General features: G+C 34.8%; 1 protein-coding gene across 1 annotated transcript in view; it reads left to right on the top strand.

Moving 5' to 3' along the window:
• LOC115412610 (collagen alpha-2(VI) chain-like) overlaps window positions 1-20,568 on the top strand; it is a 29,968-nt gene that overhangs the window by 7,157 nt on the left and 2,243 nt on the right. Inside the window, exons 4-27 of the mRNA XM_030125206.1 lie at window positions 65-85; window positions 646-717; window positions 806-859; window positions 972-1,016; window positions 1,106-1,132; window positions 1,229-1,255; window positions 1,363-1,407; window positions 1,492-1,545; window positions 3,503-3,565; window positions 9,179-9,241; window positions 10,332-10,385; window positions 10,464-10,499; window positions 10,596-10,658; window positions 11,100-11,162; window positions 11,471-11,533; window positions 12,299-12,361; window positions 13,619-13,669; window positions 13,753-13,851; window positions 16,115-16,177; window positions 16,273-16,308; window positions 16,404-16,449; window positions 17,590-17,742; window positions 19,622-20,077; window positions 20,160-20,198. Of these exons, the coding sequence (XP_029981066.1) occupies window positions 65-85; window positions 646-717; window positions 806-859; window positions 972-1,016; window positions 1,106-1,132; window positions 1,229-1,255; window positions 1,363-1,407; window positions 1,492-1,545; window positions 3,503-3,565; window positions 9,179-9,241; window positions 10,332-10,385; window positions 10,464-10,499; window positions 10,596-10,658; window positions 11,100-11,162; window positions 11,471-11,533; window positions 12,299-12,361; window positions 13,619-13,669; window positions 13,753-13,851; window positions 16,115-16,177; window positions 16,273-16,308; window positions 16,404-16,449; window positions 17,590-17,742; window positions 19,622-20,077; window positions 20,160-20,198 (1,756 nt within the window). The remainder of the gene's footprint in view (window positions 1-64; window positions 86-645; window positions 718-805; window positions 860-971; window positions 1,017-1,105; window positions 1,133-1,228; window positions 1,256-1,362; window positions 1,408-1,491; window positions 1,546-3,502; window positions 3,566-9,178; window positions 9,242-10,331; window positions 10,386-10,463; window positions 10,500-10,595; window positions 10,659-11,099; window positions 11,163-11,470; window positions 11,534-12,298; window positions 12,362-13,618; window positions 13,670-13,752; window positions 13,852-16,114; window positions 16,178-16,272; window positions 16,309-16,403; window positions 16,450-17,589; window positions 17,743-19,621; window positions 20,078-20,159; window positions 20,199-20,568) is intronic.

Below are 20,568 nucleotides of genomic sequence, written 5' to 3'. Positions count from 1 at the left end.
TTATATTTTCATCTAGTTTGGCATGACTGTATCTGTATTAACTCCATTTTGCTTTTCTTTACAGAAACATATAGCCTTTTTACAGGTAAGAAATATGTGTGAATATGCATTATTTTAAAGATTACAGAATACATACCCTTAAATGTACTTTGTATTATATTCTGTTACATTATTCACAGGAAGTAACATATTTTCAATGACTTCTATGACTATTATTTCAACATGGTCTTACATTATCGTTGCATATAACAGTATGAACAAAAGTGGCATTAACACAAATACTCTATATGTTGCCTGGCCTAAAAAACATTTAGATTAAACTAAGCAAATACTTCCACTGGGTGAGCAACAAGTTCTTTAACTCTGGCTGATGCAGTGATTTGCTTCTCATTCTTTAAATAACCATCAGTTTGATTGAGAGCATAAAAATTGGACTGTGTTTCAATGGAAAAAGGTCATGTGGTCTGATGAGTCCAGATTGACCCTGTTCCAGAGTGATAGGCACAGCTCTTGTATGTAATTCCTATTAGATGTATATTTAAAAAAAAAAAAAAAGAAAAGAAAAGAAAAACATTTAGCCATTAGATTTGTGTGTATTTCCATATTTATCTTATTGTTGTCTTATTTTCTTTGATTCTGGTTTAGTGTTACAAACGCTCAACACCATGCTATGAGACTCCTGGGAACCCTGGACAAAAAGGGCGTCCAGGAGTAAAAGTAAGTACCAATAAAAAAAAAAAAGATAGATAGTACTGCATATTTCTGTTTCTACAAAAGACGTGATTATTTTTGATCATTTTGACAGGGTACTAAAGGAGAAAGAGGCGGTCCTGGACCAAAAGGAACAAAAGGTAAACCGGTAAGTAACCATAAAGGAAACCAACAAACACTGAAATAACTGCATCTTGACTATGTGAAGCCTTGTTTATGGAAAAATAACACTTTTAATGCTAAGTATTTGTTTTTTACAGGGTGATCCTGGCATTGAAGGTCCAATTGGACGACCGGGCCCAAAGGTGAAAGCTTTTGATTAACCTCATACCGATTATGTCATCCTCTTCATCTGCTCTATCTCAATAAAATCTCTGTTTCTGTTTTTATTTAGGGAGATACTGGTCACAAAGGTGAAAAGGTCGGAGCTAAACGTTTGTACTTTTCTGTTGCAGTGTCAAATTAAGCTAACTGGAGAGTAGCTTGTTGAATTCATCGCTGTATTTTATCTTAACAGGGTGACATTGGATCAACTGGAGGAAAGGTATATAAATGTATACTTTTTTTTGTTTTGTTTTGTTTTTTTAGCTATACATGATTACTATAATCGATATGTGTGTACTAAAGTAATTTTTTTGTCTTGTCTGACAGGGCACGGCAGGTTTACCAGGCAGAAATGGAACTGATGCACAAAAGGTATGATTTTACAGAGGTAAAGGTTCTAGAATGTCTTTAATATATTGTGTACATGGATTAGTTATTAACTGATTTTATTTCAAGGGTAAAATGGGCAGAATCGGAGCTCCAGGTTGCAAAGGTGATCCAGGTGACAAGGTGAGTCCAGTGCTTTACATAGTCACATCTGACAGAGGTTTTTACAGTAGTTGCATAGTTAGTATCTGCAGACGCTGTAGTGGTTCAAAGTTTGACTCCTGGTTTTGAGTTTGGTCAAATTAAAGGACTTCAGTTCCTCAGCGAAGCTAATGCAGAAGAATGTTAATGTTGCAGTACCACAGATGGCCACTAGGGTTGAAGCCCTGACTCATATAGACATACACTGTACACCAGGGGTCTCAAACCTGCGGCCAGGGGGCCAAATGTGGCCCGCCAAAGGTTCCAATGCAAAAATTGCACAGTCAAGGCTGTTGAAGTCATTTTAGTTCAGGTTCCACATACAGACCAATATAATCTCAAGTAAAATAATAGCATCATAACCTACAAAAAATAATGACTCCATATTTTCCTCAGGGTTTGATGTGAAAAAAATAATATTATATTATGCCTATAAATAATGACAACTTCAAATTTTTGTCTTTGCTTTAGAGCAAAAAATAACATTAAATTATGAAAATATTTACATGTACAAACTATCCTGTAACATTAAAATGTGAACAACCTGAAATGTCTAAAGAAAATTAAGCACAATTTTAACAATTTTCTGCCTGATACTAAGTGTTTAGTGTCTTTGTAGATCCAATCCATAATGCACATGTAGAAATGATAAGTTGAGGCAGAATATGGTTAAAATTGCATTTTTTTAAATTTAAAAAAAAATTTTTTTTTTGAGAAATTTCAGTTTTTTCAGGTTATTCACATCTTTTTTGTTTGGATAGGTTATAAAAGTAAGTATTTTCATAATTTAATGGGGTTTTTTTTGCACTAAAAGAAAGACAAAAGTTTGCAGTTGTCATTATTTATAGATTATTATGCTATTATTTTACTGGTCCGGCCCACTTGAGATCAAATCGGGCTAAATGTGGCCCCTGAAAGAAAATGAGTTTGAGACCCCTGCTGTACACACATTACTAAATTTTTTTGAATTCCAGGCTCATCTCCTTTATTTGAAGCCTCCTAGTAATGATCTGGTCTACCTGTAAATTATTGTTCCATCAATAAGATCTCAGGGCAAATAGAAGACTTTTATATCCACAAAGTCAAACATTTGTTTTTTTCCTGACTGACCAAGACTTGAACTTTTTTTTTTTTTTTTAATGTATTTAAACTTTATTTAATCAGGAAAAATCCCACTGAGATTTAGAACCTCTTTTATAGATAGACAGCAGCAAATACAAGATTCAAGATTCCTTTTATTGTCATTGTATACACAGAGCATACAAAACAAAATTCTTATGCGCTTATAAAAGACGGAACTTCTTGAGTAAAAAAAGGGAAATATACAATGCAGAAAAATTTAGATAGTAAAAATCAGTTAAAAAAAAACAGTATTTAAAAGAAGACACACACACACTTTGCCCCTCTCCCATTTTGTCAAGTCACACATTCATACATAGTTAAAGTAAATACAACACACAGTCACAGGTTTACACTGTTAAAACACATAACAGACACATTCGATAATAAACAGTTAGTAAAAATAACACGTACAAGCAGATTAAGAAAAACAAGAGGAAGTTATAGTTCACCTTTAACAGTCAATAAGGTAGTGTATTTAGCAATAACTCACTCATGACCCCTTCAAGACAGCCCCACCCCTTATGTCCAAATATGGTCACTTTCATCTCTTTAAAAAAATAAAATAGGCAACACCAAATCACAAACTACTGGCTTCAAAATAACATTTCTGACACCTTTGAGGGACGTCACACCCACTACTTATATACAATCTATGGGATAAAACCTATGAATAAAACACCCAGGCCTATTTTATTTATTATCTTTGAGATCATTGATTAAATTCTGTTTTATTGCCTATACATTTTATGGTCAATCAACCATGTCGCTGAAAAGAAGTTTTTGTTGGTTTGCTGAATCCTTTTTCTGTTTCTAAAAGGGACTAAATGGATACCTTGGAGACGTTGGTGATCCCGGAACACCAGGCGATAAAGGCGAGAGGGTCTGTATTTAAGTGGTACTAAGCACTGAAACATGGCTTTTGAGCTGTAAACTGAGTTGTTTGACTTTATTATTATTATACAAAATCAATGCTGGTGATAGTATACATAAAAATTGGTATATTTTCATGAAAATCTGCTTATGTTGCACCCCTAACATATCAGGATAAAAGACAGTTAGCTCAACACAAAGAACAGCAACGGAACAGTGGCCAAACTCTACAGGTTCTCAGAGACTCTATTAATCGTATTAAATTATTATTATTATTATTTATTTATTATTTTTATTTTTTTTAACCTTCTGTTTATTGGTTTTTGTTATTTTTTAACATATAAAAAAAAAGAACATAGTGCCGACGTATGATACAAAAGTCCATCACACAGACAAAGAACAAGCGGAACAAATCCCCCCCTCCCCTGGCACACATCCCCTCCAAATCACAGGAAAGATAAAAATAAACAAATAAATAAACAGTAAATAAAATACAAAATAGAAGTACAAAATTTCCACTTTAAATGTTTAGGAAAAAAAAACAAAAACAAAAAACTGTATATCAAAATACTTAGTCAGGAGAAATATGACAGATTGCATTATTAACATAGATCAGAAAAGGAGTCCATGTCTTTTCAAAAGTGTTCGAGGCTCCAGCTAACGTCAAACGAATTTTTTCCAGTTTGAGAAAATAAAGTACTTCCTTGATCCATTTTGAGAAGGTTGGTGGAGATAAGGATTTCCACTTTAACAATATAAGCCTCCTGGCCAATAAAAATGTAAATGCAATCTGGTCTTTGTTAGCAGAGGTAAATTTAAATGGAGCAGGTACAACACCAAACAAAGCAGTCAAAACATTTGGAACAATTTTCTTTCCTATTACGTTTGAAAAACATCAAAGATTTCCAACCAGAATTTATTTTAAGATGGGCAACGCCAAAACATATGAGTATAATCTTCTGTAGCTTGTTGACATCTATCACATAAAGGAGACACTGGTATTAAATTATTTTTAACTGTATGGCTTTTAACCCATTTTTGAACATTTTAACTTATTTTACATGATTTAACTTTATGACAGGTGATTCTGTGAATTACACTCAAATATTCCAGCTTGTCCCACATGAATGAATGAATGAATGAATGATTGAATGAATGAATTAATATCAATCCATGTATCATTCGTTCATTCATTTTTCAATTTAAAACCAAAAATCACCAAAAATCAAAAAAACAAAAATACGACTCGTTTTTTGTTTTTCATTTTCAAAACCAGAATGAAAAACAGATAATGGTTTGTTTTTCCATTTTCCGATTTTGTGCTCAAATGAAAAATGGAAAAAAAAACAGATAACAAAAATCTCATCCGATTTTGCTATTTTCAATATAGTTAAGTTGTCTGACCTGGAAGTAGTCGTAACTAGGGAAAAAATAAACAAACGGAATCATGGCCGGACTGGAGGAATATTTTACTATAATTAAGCTGCTGTTAATCTCGTTAATTCAGAAAAATAGAGCCGAATTTATTTTTTTGAGTGAATGCAATAAGCTTCCGTATCAAACAGCTGCTTAATTATAGCAAAATATTCCTCCAGTCCGTCCATGATTCCGTTTGTTTATTTTTTCCCAAGTTACGAATACTTCCAGGTCAGACAACTTAACTATACTGAAAATAGCACAAATGGATTAAACGGTTGTTATCCGTTTTTTCCATGTTTTTTTATTTGAGCACAAAATCGGGAAATGTAAAAACGAACCGTCATCCATTTTTCATTCTGGTTTTGAAAATGAAAAACAAAAAACGAGTCATTTTTTTGTTTTTTTGATTTTTGGTTTTGAATTGAAAAACAAATGAACGAATGATACACGGATTAATATCTCACATCTCTCAGTGCCCTTTACCCACCTGCCCTTTAATAGTCTCATTTTCCAAAAACAAGGTTCCCATGGGGTCTTAAAAAGTCTTAAAAGCCTTGAATTTACAAACCTGCTTTTAATACCTTAAAAAGTCTTTAAAAGATATTAAATTTGATATGATAGGTCTTAAGTTATGCTGCCATAAACTTGTTCACTGTATTGTTTTTAAATGTGTCTGTTAAATGTCCAAGCTGCAAAGAAAGTGACGTTAGTCGACTCAGTTCCACCCGTTCCAAACTGACAATTTATATTTAAATTAGGACCAATTATCGCTAACTTTGCAGCCCCTGGTGAGAAATGACTCAGAATGGTGGGAATCAAATAAATACATTTTTCTAAATTCTAGGAGTAACAATTTTTTTTGTCAGTATGGCCATGAAACAGGCTAGTAAATGGGCATTAACCCTTTCATGCATGAATTATGAGAGCCTTAATCAAGATTTTTTTTTTTTCCTGAGTGTTTTTATTCCTCTAGGCATTAAAAAAACAATGCAATTGAAAATATTTTTATTAACCTATTTTTCATGGAGTTGCAAAAAAGTCCACTCACCTGGACACCATGAGTTTAACTTTAGAAGCAAAGAAACATATTTACTGATATAGTATGTGAAAACTATGAAATAAAAATGCAGCGAAAAAACAAAGACAAAAACAAAAACAAAAAAAACCCCACCCTGTTAATTACAATCTAATAACAATAACAAGCAACTGATTTACACTCAAGCATGGTATGAATGTCAGTGCATGGAATGATACATGAGCGGTCACTGTGTTGGTTGATATGGAACTAAAACAACAAAACCATGAATATACAAGAGAACAGTTGTAGAATAGTTGTCCACTGTAGAAAACTGTACGCTATGCATGAAAGGGTTAAATTCTGCTCTAATTCATCTTAAAAAGGTTTTAAAAAAGTCTTAAATTTAACCTTTAGAAACCTGTAGGAACCCTGAAAAAGTAACTGAATCGTCCTTTTCTGTCTCATCAGGCAGTTTCTTTATCAGTTTGCATCTTAAATAACTTGTAAAAACACCAGAATTACGTTATTAACACGAGCAGGTTGGATGATGGAGGTGGCTGTAGAATTACTGTCACTGTCGGATGGGTGTGGTTGGTTTGAAGCGCTCATCAGGGCTTCAGAAAGGGTGTCTTTTAGGTGGTGAAGGGGTATAAAACTAAACTGTTCTCTTCAGATCCTCTTGTGGTTCTGTATATGTGTCATGTGATTGTCTTTGCCGACCATCAACCCCCTCTCAGTCTCTTTCTGAAGTTGTAGCACTTTTCAGAAACCATCTACAGCAGTGGATCTCCACACTCACAAGATAAATGTTGTCTCATCTGTATTCAAATTTACAAGTTTATGTCATGAACTGTCATAATGTCGAAGTTTATTCTGACTCTTGCATCCCCAAAATGATAGAAATGTTAGTTATTCACCAACTGGAGCTGGGTAATATATTGAATTATACTGATTAATCTGAAAATCATGAAAAATGCATGAATTAAAAAATGGAGATTATTCCTTTGAGACTTTTCTTGCTCAACAAATATTCTAAATGCTTGTTTTTTGTTTGCTGTTTCAGTAGACCTTTCTTTTTAGCTTTGTCTTCAGTCCTTGTAGCCAGAAAACAGTCGATTAAAATTGTAAATCATCTATTCTTTTGAAAAAAAGTAATTTAATCACTGACTAATATTCACACAACACACACAACTGACTTGTGAAAATTTATTTTTCTGTTTCCATTGTTTTATGTCTTTTTATGCTGTTTTTTTTTTTTTTTTTTTTTTTATCACGTTACATTATTTTTTATGGAATCTTTTATATCATCCTTGTCTTTTACATCATGTTCATCATGTTATTTTCATGGTGAAGCCTTTCCATACCATTTCTCGTGGCATCAGTGGGGGAAATATTTGCCATAATTCCTTTCTTTTGGCATAATTTGGTAAGCGACTCCACATATTATCTTATTGTTATGTATTTTACAATCAGCAAATGAAATAAAAACACCTCTGCAATCTATTTTTGGGTCCCAGCAAAGGCAGATGTAGAGTATGAGACATGAGAATGGAGGTGAAATTAGACTTAAAGGACGAGTGCAGTGTTTGATGAATTAATTCTGCACATTAATAAAGACATAGATGGAATAAAACTGGAGTTCATCAAATTCAATAGTGAGATGACATGTTGGCCTGTTGTCAGTCCAACTGCCACAAGTTCTGGATGTTTCGATGAATTTTTGGTGCTCTTAAGTTTGATCCATCCACACTTTGAACTCATCACTAGAAAAACAAAACTTTAGTCGAACTGTGCTAGTGCTCGTTAGCAGTGGTTTTCTAAAGATAGGTCAGTGCGGCCAAGGATTGTGCAAACTGGTAAGACTCGTGAAGGCAGAACGTCAAGTCAAAATAACACCATGTCAGACTGAATGATGATGTGAAACCAAACCACGTTTCAGGCTGTTATCAGGACTTCGCTTTGCATAAGAACCTTTGGTCTACTCTAATTAGTCAGATACCAAATGCCTGTTTGAGCTGCGTAGTCTGTGAAAGAAGAAAGTTGTCAGAGACGTAGAAATAACTCGCTCATACCGTTAGTTATTTTCCAAAAGTATAAGCATATATTTGAGCTCATAAAACTGTGAGTGGCAGAATGCCTTTAAATAAGTTACAGTGGAATGCTATTGTCTAGATAATAGCAAGTGTTTTCATAGTAATTTATGGGTAATATTTGACACTTGGAGATAAAGGAGGCTAGTGGTGTGTTATATATGTCGACATTTGAAAACTGAGGGAGTAGTCTTGGTCCTCCCTTCACTCATGATACTCCGAACTCAAATTTGACCGTGTTGAAATTACAGTTGAACTAGAAGCACTGGGAGAGCGCAGACCTCCGCCAAGGCAGATCAGTGGGCCCCCGTGGCCCCCACCCCACCCCTGATCACCACCAAAATTTAATCATTTGTTCCTTGTGCCAGTATAAACATTTCCTGAAATTTTCATCTAAATCCATCCGTAACTTTTGAGTTATCTTGCACACGGACAGACAAACAGACAAACCAACACCGGCAAAAACATAACCTCCTTGGCGGAGGTAACTACAAGTTTTGAGGGGTGTAACATTAATTAACACCAGTTTGTAAGTTTCTTATTTATTGTCTCAGGCTTTGGAATTCCAGGTTTAGTTTACCAAATGAGAAATTAATTATATTTTGCAGATGTGTTACTTAAATTCCATGTACAAAGAAATTTAGTTTCATCACTTTCATTTAAATAGATCATCAGTGTTTTTGCCACATTTACACTACATTAACACCAAGTCCATTTCCTACTAAAATATAGAAAAAAACATAATGAAAACAGATTTTCATGTTTTGAAAAGTTTAAAAGTTTTCCAAATTTGTTTGCAATAAACTGCTGATAATTTCAGGCCACCCTCATGACCCTCTTACGGATTAAGCAATCCATGTAATGAATGAATGAATGAATGAATGAATGAATGTAGACTTGGCAATGTTTGTTCATATTTCGTGTGATGGCTTCATGTGCAACAGAAATAAGCAGTAAAAAGAATCAGAGATTATTAAATTGATCAAGATAGTTTAAGAGAGTTTATTCAGATATTTTGATTAAAAGTAGGTCATTAATGTAAGTACTCTTATTATTTTTACGTAACTGATTGTGTTGTTTTGTTTTTTCTCTTTAGGGTAGTCCAGGCTTCCCTGGGAGGTCCGGTCCTACTGGTCCTAAAGGTGAACCAGGACCAAAGGTAAGTTTAATTTGTCAACTATGATTTTGGCATTTGGAGAAAATACACTGATACTGATTTTACACTGGACAGGAAAAACTTTTTTTCTGCTATTATGGATGAAGCATATAGCTGGCTAAATCAGATATATTGATTCCAAATCTGAGATCAGAATTTCTCCAGGACATCAGAATTTCAATATAGGCTACAGCCAGTAGCAGAATATCACACCAGTGTTTTAGTTCTATAAATTCTTAGTGATCAAATTTCAGTTGCTTTCAATACCTGAATAAATAATTTAGTGCAAAGGTCTGAAGTGACGCAAAGCTGCAAGATGTAATATTTATTGGATGTCAGATTGAAGAACATTATTGGTGAGCCTGTATTCCCTGGTGCAATTGGAGCAGAATCAGGCCCAAAATTATGATCAACTAGTTAAAGCAGATGGGTTTCAAAATGTTCAAAATTCAGTTCTTCCACTTGTACTGTAATATATATTTTTTTTTTCACCCCCCCAGTTTGGGTGATTTAAGTGATGAAATGATGAGCAATTTCATCCATATATTTCTGAAATGGAAAGCAGGTACCAAGATGCTTCAACTCAAACATGAAGTTGATTAATGTTGGTTCTACAGCAGGAAACTGTCACAACCCACAAGAACAAGAGTTAGTGTCTGAAACATTTTGGGATCATTTTGAGCCAAGCTGAAGTGCTTTGCTACTGTTTTTTGTTATTCTTAATTAGGCTTACTGCTCATATGTTTGAGTACATTTGATCAATTTAACACATATTATCTTTAGCTCATAACCACACAATAAAAGGTGTTGATGCAAGATTGGAGAATTAGTTGTTGTTGGTTTTTTTTTTGTTTTTTTTACAATTTTACAAATCTTGACGTGGTCTATAAATTCTGATTTCAGATTTTGAGTCAGCATTTCTGATTTATTTAAGATCAGATGTGTTTCCTCCAGTAGCAGATGGGAGGGCATTATATTAACCAGTGTTTTGTAATTAAAACACAAATCATCCCCAAAGGCAAGATAAAAAAAAAAAAAATCTAAATAAATTAAAAAATTTAACAAAATATGCATCTATATTTTTTTTTCAAAGGGTGAAAGAGGAAGTCCTGGGAGTCCAGGGGAGCCTGGAACCAAGGGGTTTCGGGTACAGAATGTTTTCATTATAATTAAGTAAAAATGCAGACAAATGTTGCATGACTCTTAACTACATCTACTCTTGCAGGGGCTCGATGGTCTTCCTGGGCAAACAGGAGATGTGGTATTTAAAATTTTTCTGCTTTTACTCAATAAAGCATTTTTATGTGGTCAGTTTTCTACAGTTTATGAAGAACCATTTTTAAATAAATATTAACAGGGAAATAAGGGAGAACCTGGACCAAAGGGAAGACCAGGACGTGATGGGGCAAAAGGGGACAAGGCAAGTTCAGCAGAATCTACTTACATACCTTTGATCACTATCTTTAATGTGTTGGTCTGATATAAAGGGAATTCTGGGAAAGTGAAACATGCAGCCAAATGTCAGACTGCTTGATGTTAAAGCCAAGTGAAAACAGCGTATAGTTTGTAAAACATTGAATAACCACAGGGGACTCTCTTGGCTCAGCAAAAAATACCAGTCCAGTCCCATGAGTCTTAAAATTCTCTGTTAGGCCTTTAAGTTTCACATTCAGGCCATAAACATCTCCCCTTCATTTTGATTGGCTCCACTGTTGCTACAAATTATTTTCTAATGAAGTTCTCAGGAAAACTCTCTACACGTTTTGCTGTAACATTGGCTCTCTGCACCCCGTATGTTTTGTATACGTCGGCTGATGATTAATGGGGCGTGACAAATCCTGACACGTTCATTTATTTTTAGGGGGAACGGGGGCCACCGGGAAGCAGAGGCCAACCTGGGGAAGAAGGACTCAAGGGCGCAAAGGTGAGGAGATCTGACTGTGTGTGGATTTTGGGATGAGTCAGCAGCATCTGCATGTTTCCTCAGAAACTCTATTTCTACAGAAAGGCCTTCATGTTCTGGGTATCCTGCCAAAACAGCCTGAGCTCAGTCTGTTATCCTAAAAACACATTTCCTAAGAAAGTGTTCTGAAGGAAAAAAAAAATGAGCCTCATAACAATTGTCCAGTACTGTGCATTGCCAAATTTTCATCAACATGAGCAATGCTGTGTCTGTGGGCTGGACTTAAGGTGGGAGAAATTAACATTTACTTTGGTGTTTGTTTCTTTCAGGGCAATGACGGACTCCCAGGGCCAAGGGGTCCGCCAGGAACACCAGGGGGCCCCGGAGGAAATGTGGGTTCTTTCTAAATTCACAACCAGGAAACATCTTCTTTTTTTTTTTTGGACTGGAGTCCTTAAAACCTACTGAGGGCTTCGAACCCAAGGGGCTAAAGTAACATTTTACCAAATTTACAGGAACGCCAAAAGGAAAAATGGCCACAATTAGACCTGACTACTTTGTGTACTAGTTTCAGTCTTTAACTTTTTACACATTCACTGAGGACAGCGTTTATAATTAACAATACTTTCACTTCTTCCCCAACCATATTGTTTTTCTATGTTTTTTTTATAGGAAAAAAGCAGCACACACATTTTTAGCACCAATTTTTCACTCGATTATGAATATAAAACAGGAGCATCTGGTGATAATATGAAAAAAATGCATTAATGAGTTTAAAAGAAACAACCCATTGTAACAAAATAAAATAACACATCCTTACATTAAACAGTTTCATTGAATAAAAACTAATCTGATCCATTCATTCATCAGGCTGACTGAGAAGATGTTTGTAATAATAAAAAGATGACAGTAAATATCATCCACTGCATATGTAATATTCAATAACTACCAAGTTAATAGTAAATGTTTATTCTAATCACCTTTGACATTATAAACCTCAGTATGAAGTTTTTGATTAATAACTTGTGCCCTTTTACTTTTTTTTTTTTTTTTTTTTTTTTAATTTGTTTCATTTCACCCAAAATGGCACTTATCTAGTTCTGGGTTTTCAATATGTGTAATTAAGTGTAGACTGAATGTCTGATCTATGTTTGCAGGGCACTGTGGGAAATCCTGGCGATCCTGGACCAAGGGGAGAATCTGGACTCCCTGGCCCAAAGGTGGGTGACGACTTGGACTTATCTGTCTTCAGTGATGGGGAGGAACTAGTTACATACAAATAGAATATTATTCCAATACAGTTACTGAAGAAAAAAATGATGAAATACTATATATTTTAAATGCAAACAAATATGTGCAAAAAATATATCTTTTTTTGGTAAGAAAAAAGTGACGCTTATACAGTATGTGAGATATAATTTGCAGTTACTGCTTTGTGTCTACACATTTAAAAGCTTAAAAAAATCTCAGGCCAGATGATAAATGTAATTCAGTTTATCATGAACATAGAAATGACTATAGTGCTTATGGTTTACATCCCTCAGTAGAATCATCCTATATTCTGTCTGTTTTATCTGTATTCTGGATCTCATCTTACTCTACATTCTGAATCTTTTATCATTGTGCATTTTGGAAATTATTTTGTTCTTAACTCTGACATCCATGTTTCGATGGTCAAGAATTACAATGATACTAGATACAATATCATAAATTGTTGTGTGAGTATGGAAAGTAATATTACTGTCATAAGTTCAATGTTTTCACACATGAAAACAAAACAAAAAAAAAAAATTTAAAAATAAAACCAAAAAAATTGTACTTATTTGTTTTATTATTTTAAATATTATTGCAGATCTTTCAACTTTTATGTAGTGTTTGACTCAAATGTATCTTGTTCTAATCTTTGACAGCAGTGAAAACACCCCAGATGTCAGTATTTCAAACCAGAACTTTAACCATTTTTAATAAACTGAACCAAATGGTGCAAAAAGAATAACTGTGTATTGGTGAAATTTTGGAAGCTGTTCCAAGACAAATTTGACTGAATCTGAAACGGACCAGTTTCAGTAAAATATGTTAAAATTATAAGCATGTTTTTAAAATTTAGGTAAAAATACTACATGATATTTTGTGATGGTGAATGATTCTTTTTCATAAAAGATATTTTTAAAGCCTGAAAAATACACTCTATATGCCCTTGGAAATATCAATTAAGCCTTAGCCTCCAGCCAGACCTGATGACCCACTGCTGTGAGAGTATCATTTATGTTTTATGACTTTTTCCCCCAAAACTAATCAGATGGTTACGTTACCTTAAGGTAATTCAAATAAATAAATTACTCATTGCATTTATAGCATTAGGCATCTCTAACCTGCCAATCACATTTCAATAGTAACCTTCCTGACACTGTATGTTTATCATGATGTATAAAATCTTGCTACATACTGTCATCTTTGTGTCGTTCCTCTTCGTAAAGGGTGACCAAGGAAGAAAAGGATTCAACTATCCTGGACCCAGAGGACCCACTGTAAGGTTTTCTGTGAACTCCACGAAGCTTCATTCCTCATTGAAATGTGTGGATTTAAATGTAAAGTGACTCTGCTTTTCCAGGGTGACAGAGGAGATCCAGGGAGAAGAGGACCCGCGGGGCCTCGAGGTGACTGTGGGGCCAAAGGAGAACCTGGACCAAAAGGACAACCAGGAGAAAAGGTAAGATGAATAAAACCACCAAGACACATGGTTCCTTTAGAGCAGGGGTGTCAAATTCATTTTAGTTCAGGGGCCACATACAGCTTAATATGATCTCAAGAGGGTCAGACCAGTAAAATAACATGAATAATGATAAAAGCATAAGAACCTAGAAATAATGACAACTCTGGATTTTTCCTCTTCGTTTTAGTACAAAAAGTACATGTACAACCACAATGTAAATAATGTAAATATGTAAATACTATTTAAATGTTAAAAATGTTTAATTCTAATTTTCTATTTATATAAATATTTATATAAATACCAAATTTCCCATTGTCTTTTATATTTTATTCTCACTTGTGTTTTTTTTTTTCTACCTGTCTTTCTCTTGGTGTGTTGTATGTTGCTGCTGTCAACTGTGAAATTTCCCCATGGTGGAATCAGTAAAGTCTTATCTTATCTTATCTTATCTTATCTTATCTTATCTTATCTTATCTTATCTTATCTTATCTTATCTTAATATCCTGACCACCCATGAAGCTGAAATAATTTAAATAACTGTGATTTTAGCAATATTACACCTCAGTTTATCATTTACACATGTGTATTACAACTCACCGATCACAGTGGAGCTGCAATGACACAGAACATTTTGTAACAGGCATAGCATTGTTCAAATTGCACTTATTTTTCTTAGGAACTTACAGGTTGATCATATTAGTTCAGGTTATTCACATTTTTGTGAAAGGATAGTTTGTTAATGTGGAACATTTTCATAATGTCATTTTTCTTTCGCAATTTTTCACACTAAACCAAAGAGAAAATCTGGAGTTGCCATTATTTCTAGGTTGTAATGCTATTATTTTACTGGTCCAGTTGCTTGAGATCATATTGGGCTGTATTGGGCTTGCATCTCAGCCACTACAATGGGGAAAAAGGTAAAATTATGACATACATTCTCATGTATTATTAAAATGTAGTCATTATCTTGTAGATAACTATTTTGAGACGCTAAATCACTCTCAGCACAATGACTTCATAGTCAAAGTCATTTCTTTAAAACACTATTCTAATAGTAAGTCATATTCTGATAGTTTCTCTTTATTTTGAGACAGTGAGTTAATATTTGTGGGACCAAGTCATCATTTTGACTTTTTAATGACAGTGACAGAAATGGGTTTCCATAATGCAGATAGTTTTACATAGTGTTGGGATTTTTGCTGTAATGAAGGTGAGTGGAATTTCTGCTCATGCATCAAAAATTACCCAGCAGCCCTCGGTATAAAAGTGTCTTTCCAAACGCAGTGTCCCAGCTGCTTAGGGTAATGCACTGACCTCGCTATGACCACTTTGCACTGAGGGAAACCACTTCCAATGAAAACTCAACAGAGGCTGCTCTTTGGATGATCTCTACTAACAGAGGCGCTGTTTTTGGAAAGATATATGGTTGCATTTTTTCAGTGTGATGTTTCCAGATTCAAGTGAAATTCTGAAGAAACACTGTGTATGTAATGAATTGTAAATTGAACCTTCTACGAAAAAAAAATCAGGTTCTTAAGCAATGTTTGGAAAGCCTTTGTGTACAGTTGGCGTCAATTAAAGCTGCAGGAGCTAAAATCAGAGGGAAAAACCCACATCATTTGAAATATGAAAAGATTGAGAACATGAAAATAGATACCCCGATACCTTTTTCATACAGCTGTGGAAAAGAGACACAACTTTCCCAAGATTCCAAGAGCAGAGCGGTAGATTCCTATCTGAGAAAATCTTCACAGTGGTTGTAATTACAGCTGTTAATCACATATTTAGCCCACCTACCTGACTAAAAACACATGCGATTAGCCAAAGACGTGGGTAGAAAATCCTGTTTCCTTTCCGACAACTTGAACAACAATTAACTGAAAGGTAACTAGAAAAGCACTCGGAGAGCGCAGACCTCCACCAAGGCAGATCAGTCCCCCCCACCAAACACCACCAAAATGTAATCATTTGTTCCTTGTGCCAGTATTAGCATTTCCTGATAATTTCATGAAAATCCGTCCATAACTTTTTTAGTTATCTTGCTAACAGACAAATAGACAGACAGACAGACAAACCCTGATGAAAACATAACCTCTGCCGTTCCACTTGGCAGAGGTAATTATGGAATTTCTGGCACAAAGACACAAAAAAAAAACTATCTAGGAGGTCAATATAAAAAAAAAGAAAAAAAGAAAAAAAGTCCAGCTTCCAAAGAAATGAAAGGGAGTCGCTTCCATAGAAATGTTGTGTTTGTGTTCAGGGGGAGGCGAGTCAGGCAGGCCATCCAGGAGAGAGAGGACCCAGAGGAGACCCTGGTCCTGATGTAAGCACCAGCACTACACCTCAAATGACTTGACCATGCTTGGTAGTTTTAGATCCAGTTGCATTACTCTGTGCTTGTGCTGTGTGTGACTGTAGGGTGATCCTGGTTCAATGGGAGATCCTGGGCTCTCTGTAAGTTCATTTTTAACAGCTTTATATATCTTTATGCCATACTATCTGTGTTATCGCCAGATGTATTAGTCCCATATGTGTGCTTGTCACTGTAGGATTGTGACGTCATGACTTACATCAGGGAGACGTGTGGATGTTGTGGTATGGAAATCTTATTATTTATACTCATAATGGCACAAAGCAGGGTTTTCAGTATTTTAACCCTTTCATGCATAGTGGTCACTACAGTGGACAGCTATTCTACTGCTGTTCTCTTATATATTCATGGGTTTTGTTGATTTATGTGCATATCAGACAACATAGTGGACACTTATGCAACATCTCATACACTGACATTCATACCATTACTGTAACTTTGCTGTTCTTGATAAACCTGATCTGCAGTGACATGTTTGAGTGTAAATCAATTGCTAGTTGTTATTAGACTGTAATTAACAGTTTTCTTCAACAAAAAGTTTTTTTTTTGCATATTATCTCTGCGAAGTGAGTAATAACTAGTATTAACCCTGTAAAGCCTGAACCATTAAATCATTGACAGAAAATTCCAGTTCTATGGAACTGGAGCCTTTATTGGTCCTTCTGAACAACCAAAAATGTTTTTTTCAAATATCAATTTCCATGTATGAGTTTAATTTTCGTATCATATTTGATACATCGGGTCTCAATATTCAAATATTATTATTTTTAAACAAACAAAAACATAATATAACACAAATATGTCTAACAAATTGGTAATTCCTTTTTCTAAATGGTCCCAGTTCTTCCTCTTTCCTCATTAATGTCAGTCTTGTATTGTCACTGGAAAGGCCTCTAGTGACAGAGTTCCTCCCCCGGTGGATTATCTGTGTATTGCACGTATCTAATTGTATATATCAGGTTTTCCAAGAAAAAAATATCACACTGATCGTGTAGAGGGCTTCAAAACTCATGGATCAAATATGACACGTTTGGCGTTACAGGGTTAGAGTATGTTTAAATGTGAGAAAACATCAGATTAGCTGCATTAAAAAATGTTTTTATTTCATATTTTAACAAAGTATATCACTTTCTGATGATGGGTTTTAAATACATGTTTCTTTTCTTCAAAAATTAAACGCATTGTGTCCAGCTGAGTGGATATTTTTGTAACTCCATGAAAAATAGGGTTATAAAAAAATTTCAATCACATTGTTTTTTTTCATGTCTAAAGAGGAATAAAAACACTCAGGAAAAAAAATATTCATTGAGGTTCTCATAATTCATGCATGAAAGGGTTAATGTGACTGTGTTGTGTTTTCCTAGACTGTGAAAAGCAGTGCGGGGCCTTGGATATTGTGTTTGTCATCGATAGCTCAGAGAGCGTTGGGCTGACAAACTTCACCCTGGAAAAGAACTTTGTTATCAGCACCGTCAACAGACTGGGATCTATGGCCAGTGACCCAGCATCACAAAACGGTACAGTCAAACACAGCACAGACCTGCCTGTAAATCCTTTTGCAGATACAGTTTCATGTGACAACGACTGAAGATTGCCATAAAAGATTAACTATTTCCAAAGTGTGAATCACTAAATCCACTGTTAAGTATACAATGGGATCCAGAACTGCTTGGACCGGAGCGTGGCTGGGCCCTGCTTTCTTCACTAACACTGAAACAGTACAGCAAATACAACATGGAGTTTGTCTTTGTTGTATATTTTCTTCATAAATCATAATTTTATTCTAATTTTCAGCAGTAAACAGAGTCAATAAATCCCACAAACCAAAACCAACAATGAATGTATCCCTTTTAAGTACGTCCTGTTTGAAGTCTGCATTATTGTGTCATAGGACCACATTGATTTTAACTTTTTTTTTTTTTTTTTTTTTTTTTTACAAATTTTATTTATTTCTTAATTTTATCAGTATAATACAATTCAATCTCTTAAGGTTGAGGAGCAAGAAAAGAAACAAAAGAACAGAAAACAAACAAATGAAAAGAACAGCCTGTGTTTGTGTCAGAATATGTTCAGTTCCCTTAATAGACTTTAAGATTCCCCCATAGGCTTTTATGTAAACTTTTATGACCAAAAAACATTTTCAGAGCCATATACAAAAAGGATGACCTCCATAAAGAGAAGTCAACAACCCACCTCTCATGCTGACTCTCTTGTTTTTAACATTTTTTAAGCAAAAACATAAAAAAATAAAAATATAAAAAAACGTAGTGTTGGAAAAAACACTGTACTATTATTTTTCCTTAATAGTACACACTCACTGGCCACGCACTTTTGTCTTATTTGTTTTATTTCAAACCATATTGCAGATATTTTAAATCTTACAGTGAAATTTGACTTGAAAGCAGTAAAAACACCCTAAGTGACCATATTTAAAGCCACGACTTTATTTTTTAAATTTTTGATAAACTCACTCAAATGGTGCAAAAAGAACAAGTTTGTACAGGTGAAATTTTGGAAGTTGAATCTGAAATGGACCATTTTTAATTAAATATGTTTCAATTATCGTTACTGTCATGTTTCTAAGATTTAGGGGGAAAAAATAGGACATGATATTTTGTGATACGAGGGCTGTTCAATAAGTTCATGGCTTCACCCAGAAATACTGGTTGTTATAATACAGGATGTTACATTCTTTCGTGATGGGATAGTGATGCTTGAACATCGATGGACCAAGTGCATTGCTGTAAATGGAGATTATGTTGAAAAATAAAATATAAATTATCAGTCTGTGTTGTTCTGTTCTGGGTGAGGCCATGAACTTATTGATCGGCCCTCGTAGTTAATATTTTTTTCTCCATAAAAGAGGTTTTTACTAGGTACTATTGTATTATTTTTTGACTCACTGGCCACTTTATTAGGTACACCTGTTCAACTACAAATAACAAATAGGCCAGTCATATCTGGCAGCAACACAGCGCATTTAGACTGTGTTGAACAGGCATCAGAAAGATGAAGAAAACTGAAAAGTTTTAAAGGAAATTACCTGGAGATCTTTTTACATTTTAGATACTAACTAATGAATCAAAAATACAGTTTAGTAACGGATTAGCAGCTCACTCTTTTGTTCACATTTGAGGTGTGGACATTGAATTGTACTCAAAAGGGAAGTTTTTTTGTATGATTTGCTTCTCTGAATAAACAAAGAATGGGAAAAAAATAAATAAAGTTTGGAGATTGACCAATAATATTACAAGCAGACCTAATGTTTGAGGCCCATTTTTTAGCTTTCATTTATTTGGCCCAATGCATTGTTGTTTGGTCTTACATGGGACTTGCTCACAATAAAATAAAAATTTAAAAAAAATGCTCATCATGTTCACCCTGTTTCTCATATAGGTACAAGAGTTGGAGTTGTACAGTACAGCCACAACGGGACGTTTGAGGCTGTCCGTCTCGATGACCCAAGCATCAACTCCATATCTGCCTTTAAAGCAGCGGTGAAGAATCTGAAATGGATCGCTGGTGGCACCTTCACCCCCTCAGCCCTCAAGTTTGCTTATGACAACCTGATCAAGCAGACCAAGAGGAGCAAAGCCAAAGTGGCATTTGTGGTGATCACAGACGGCCGCTCCGATCCACGAGACGATGAAGACCTGTACAACTACCTCTGTGGTCGTGACAACGTGATAGTGAACGCCATCGGGGTCGGCGACATGTTCGGACACGAGCATCAAAATGAGACGCTACACTCAATAGCATGTAAGGGCGGAGGGCAGGTCCATGAAATGAAACGATACTCTGAGCTGATGGCTGAAGACTTCCTAATCAAAGTGGAGCACTGGCTGTGTCCCGGTAAGCCTGTCACTACGTACTGTTTTAGCAGTTATTTTTTATTTTGTGAATTTAACTTCAACCAATTTATTTTCCCCTTCAGACCCGATTACTGTGTGCCCAGAACTCCCCTGCAAAACAGGTAAGTGTCGTTTTTAGATGTAGTTGACAACAAATCCACTACAAGGCCTAAGCTTTGGAGATTTCTCCACTCAAACTGTAAGATATCACTGGAAAAAATCCAAATCTTTGCAAGTGTGTTTTTCTCATTTCTAGTCAAAATATCTCATCACACTTAAAATAAGACATAATCACCTAAAGAGTAACGTTTAAGCGAGATATAAGAACTTAATTTTAGACGATAGATCTTATTTCAAGAAATCTTACCAAGATAATTTTTATTTGTTCCATTGGCAGATTTTTTTGCTTGAATTAAGCAAAAGAAAAATCTTGAATTAAGAAAAAAAAAAATCTTATATAGTCTTGGTAAGATTTCTTGAAATAAGATTTTC

The sequence above is a fragment of the Sphaeramia orbicularis genome, chromosome 21 (assembly GCF_902148855.1).
Source record: "Sphaeramia orbicularis chromosome 21, fSphaOr1.1, whole genome shotgun sequence".
Classification (NCBI taxonomy): Eukaryota; Metazoa; Chordata; class Actinopteri; order Kurtiformes; family Apogonidae; genus Sphaeramia; species Sphaeramia orbicularis.
Note: the sequence above shows the minus strand (reverse complement) of the source record. Positions and strands in the feature narration are given on the sequence as shown.